This window comes from Ichthyophthirius multifiliis (assembly GCF_000220395.1).
Source record: "Ichthyophthirius multifiliis unplaced genomic scaffold scaff_1120509249950, whole genome shotgun sequence".
NCBI classification, from domain to species: Eukaryota; Ciliophora; class Oligohymenophorea; order Hymenostomatida; genus Ichthyophthirius; species Ichthyophthirius multifiliis.
In genome coordinates this window covers 1-4126 of record NW_004087126.1, presented here as the reverse complement: position 1 = coordinate 4126, position 4126 = coordinate 1, and the positions used below count along the sequence as shown (strand labels likewise).

Below are 4126 nucleotides of genomic sequence, written 5' to 3'. Positions count from 1 at the left end.
TTTTATTATATATATATATAATAAAAAAAAAAAACACTAAAATTCAAAATTTAAAATAAAATGTAATTTGTTCCTTAAAAAGCCTCATATTTTTTATAAAAAAAGCAACTAAAAAATTCCTGTTAAACCACCAAATATTAAACCCAATTTTTATTTTATCCAAATTTCAGTATATAAAACGATCAACCCCTCCTCCAGACCCAACTTCCTAAAATCTCTAAAAACAGCAAAATTAAGCCATTATAAATAAAAGATATAAATACATCAAAAATAGGCGAAATATCAAAAATAACAGGCTAAATAATCATAATATTTATCGAAAAAGGCAAAAATATAATTGATTACGAGGAAATAACAACAGCTACATTTTCCTTAGTATCTTTTCCTGAAAAAAACCCCTAAAAAATACACGGATTGACTGTTGCACATGCTTTTATGAGTAATAATTAAGAAAAATAATTTGAAAGACTTATTTTTTTGAGTATGATTTAAGAAGATATTTTTGAAAATTTCAAAAAATCTTTAAGGTAATTCAAAGTTAAAAAAAGATCGAAAATTTTACAAAAATAAGCAATTTTTCCTATATAGGAATTAGGATAAATGATTTTTAATTACTTAAAAAAAGAAGATAAATTCTTCAAAAATTAACCTATATTTTAAGGCTTTTTAAACCTTGAATTTCTACAATATAGGAAAAAATTACTTGAAATCGTCTAAAAAAACACTTTTTCGTAATTTCTATTGGATCCTTTATATTAATTACAATGTTTACCAAGTGTAGATTGTTGTATTTTGGATATAATGGATGATTTTTAGGTTTTTTTGGATTAAAATAATACTAAAATTACCCAAATATGGCCTTTTAAGCCTATTTAATGCGACTAAAAGGAGATTTTTATGGTCAGTTATTAATAGATAAGTGAGTATATTTTCTAAAAGGAAGATCTGACGTATATTTTTGAGGATTTTTTAAAAACAAAGCCAATATCTTTAGAGAAGATTATAAATAGCAACAAAAGTTGTTCTTTTGGCAAAATTATTGCATCAAACGGATACATTATTAATTTTGAAGCAAGTACAGCTTTTGGTAGTAGTGGAGCACCTTTAGTGGATTTAGAAGGAAATTTAGTGGGAATTAATACTGGTTTTTTCGATGATTTAACGGAATTCGAAGACGTTTAAGGTAATTACTAAGGGGATGATTTTTTTAATTTGATATTAATGTAGATGAAAATATAGGGAATTATAATAAAAATAAAATTTTAATTGTGGTATCGATATTTAACATGTTATTTTTAAAGCTTTTTGCTTAGGAAATTAAGATATTTTTAATGCTATATAAGAGCTAAATTAAAATGAATTGAGAAAATCTGTTCCTTAAAGAAAATATAGGTATTCAATCTCTAATGTATGTAATAAAGAAAATTGAGTTTATTTTATTTGTAAATATATATATATTTTTTTAATATTTATTTTTATAAATAAATAAAGGTATTTTTTATTTTCTCTAAAATAATTATATTATATATATATATATATATTTAAATATAAATAAATATATATTAATATTAAATAATATTTTATGTATAATTTTATTTTTTATTAAGGTTATTGAATTATTATTATCTTTTTCTTAAAATTTTTTTTTTTTTTTTAAATAAAAAAAGTAAAAATTATTTATTATTCATTCATTCATATTTTATTAATTTAAACTATTTATAATTAAAAATAATAAATAATTGTTAAAAAATATTTAATTTTTATATGTATTAGATTTGCTATTATATATTTAATAATAATTTATATATATTTATAAAATTTATTACTAAATTAAGTTTTAAATTATTTTTATAACGCTTTAGTCTTCATTACTTTTTACGTCTGAAAATGATTTCATTTACTTTTATTTATTATTATATTTAAATTATATGCAATTATCTAATAAATATATATATATATATATATATATAATTTATTTTATACAAAATTATTTTCATTGTCATCATTTTAAGCAACTTCTTCGTTTTACTATAAATGTAAAAAACGAAATAAATTAAAATAAAAAATAAAATACAATATTAAGGCTTATATCTGTTTAACTCATTTAATTTAATTTATCCTATTTTATATTTTTACTATTTTAAGTTTATTATTTATATTATGTAATATTATTGTTACTATAATTATTATTATTTTTATTATTATTATTATTATTATTATTATTATTATTATTATTATTATTATTATTATTATTATTATTAAATTGTCTATCATCTTTGTTATTATTATCATTATTATTTTAATTTTTTTATATATTATTAATATTTATTTCATTTTTAGATTTATTTATTTTATTATTTAATAATTTCTGCTAAAAAAAAAATGAAAATAATTAATCCGAATATTTTTCATCTAATTAATCTATTTAATTCTTTTTATTTTTATAATATTAAATAAAATAAAATATTAAATATTATTATTATTATTTTATTTTATTTATTTCTTTTTTCTTTTTTTCAATACCTTATCTATGCAATTTATTTAATTTGAATCATTATAATTTTATGAAACACAACAACCCATTTATTTATTTATATTTAATTATATATTTTTTATGTTTTTAATTTTTTAAAAGTTTAGATTTTAGTTTTTGTTTTAATAAAAAATAATTTTTATAAAGAAATTAATTAAAATTTATAATAAATTTATTTATACTTTTATTATATATATGAAATTAATTTTAAAATATTTATTATAACTAAAAAAATAATTATTAATATCATTATTCACTTTAATATTCATTAAATTTATCTATTATTTTTTTATTATAATAGGTGAAATTGATATAAATCCTATAACTAAAGTTGTTAAAGTTTCAAAAAATCCCAAAGGAATAATCCCAAAAAGTTTAAATTAATAAAAATTGTAATCTTAAATGATTTAGCTTTTTATTTTTTTAAGATTTAAAATATTATTAGTAATAGTTTCAATTTAAAATTCTTTTTCATTCAAAAATTTTTTACCATTAAGGGCTTTATCCTCTAAAATACACTAAATAGATCTATCTTATATTTTTTAAATTATATTTTCATACATACGTGACCTTATATTAGACTTTTCATTAAAATAAATATCATACAAACAGTTTAAATCATCATATGCATTAATAATCTATTAAATAAGATTTTATTAATCACTATACAAATTATTAAATTAATCCCCATCATAAATTCTAATAAAGAAAAATAATGTAATTAGTAAAAAATCTATACTTATATGAATTAGAACTATTGGATCTTAATATTCTGATTCTTTTGAAATAATAAAATCGAAGTCTCCATATAAAGATGCACACAAAAGTATAAGAAAAATATAATAAAGACCTATTCAAATAAATAAATAAATATAAATATTATATATAAATATATATATATAAATGTATATATATATATATATATCAATTTCTAATATATATTTCAATATAATTATATATTTAAATATATAATAACCTAAAAAAATATAGCTTATTTCTATTCTCTATGTATTTTTTACATCTAATTATTAACATATCCTTCTCATATTATCCCATGTTTCAAGACTTTAAGGACATGTTATGTCTAGTTTATTATCATGTTAGTGCTTTCCTAAAACTTTAAAAGTATTTTTTTCGCCTTATGTAAATTTTATTAATTAATTTATATTTTATAAAACTTAAATTCTTCTTTTTAAATCTTGATTATTTAAGGTTATAAACCATGCATTAGATATATAAATATAAAACCCTGTAATAGCCACTACTACAAATATATTTATCTTAACTTTTTTATAGACTAAAAATAGTACTGGAATCAAGACTTTTAAGAGTAAAATTAGAATAATAAACCTTAAAGGCGCTGTTGTTCTTTAAGATTTAACTACAGATTTATAATATGCCAAAAATACAAAAGTATTTCCTTTTAGATTGACCTGAATGCCTTATTTTAACAATATTTTTTAATTTTCGTTTTCTTTAAGTGAGTTTTTTAGGTCGAATTTTTTGCCTAAAAGATCGAAATAAAAGAAAGAAAGATCAATATTTATTTAATATTCTACAAATTCGATTGTATCGTAAAATTTGTGAATAGGA

General features: G+C 17.2%; 1 protein-coding gene across 1 annotated transcript, besides 5 other annotated features; it reads right to left on the bottom strand. All coding sequences in view use genetic code 6, as the record gives it.

Annotated features, from left to right (window-relative positions):
• Window positions 1-1782: 1782 nt before the first annotated feature.
• Window positions 1783-1823: a microsatellite.
• Window positions 1824-1945: 122 nt separating this feature from the next.
• Window positions 1946-1970: a microsatellite.
• Window positions 1971-2100: 130 nt separating this feature from the next.
• On the bottom strand, window positions 2101-2334 carry IMG5_044240 (hypothetical protein; the record flags this gene model as incomplete). The annotated part of the gene is made up of 1 exon (XM_004037641.1): window positions 2101-2334. The coding sequence occupies one exon, from the start codon at window positions 2332-2334 to the stop codon at window positions 2101-2103; it is 234 nt and encodes a 77-aa protein (XP_004037689.1).
• Window positions 2147-2326: a microsatellite.
• A 1057-nt stretch (window positions 2335-3391) lies between the features above and the next one.
• Window positions 3392-3458: a microsatellite.
• Window positions 3404-3458: a microsatellite.
• Window positions 3459-4126: the final 668 nt, after the last annotated feature.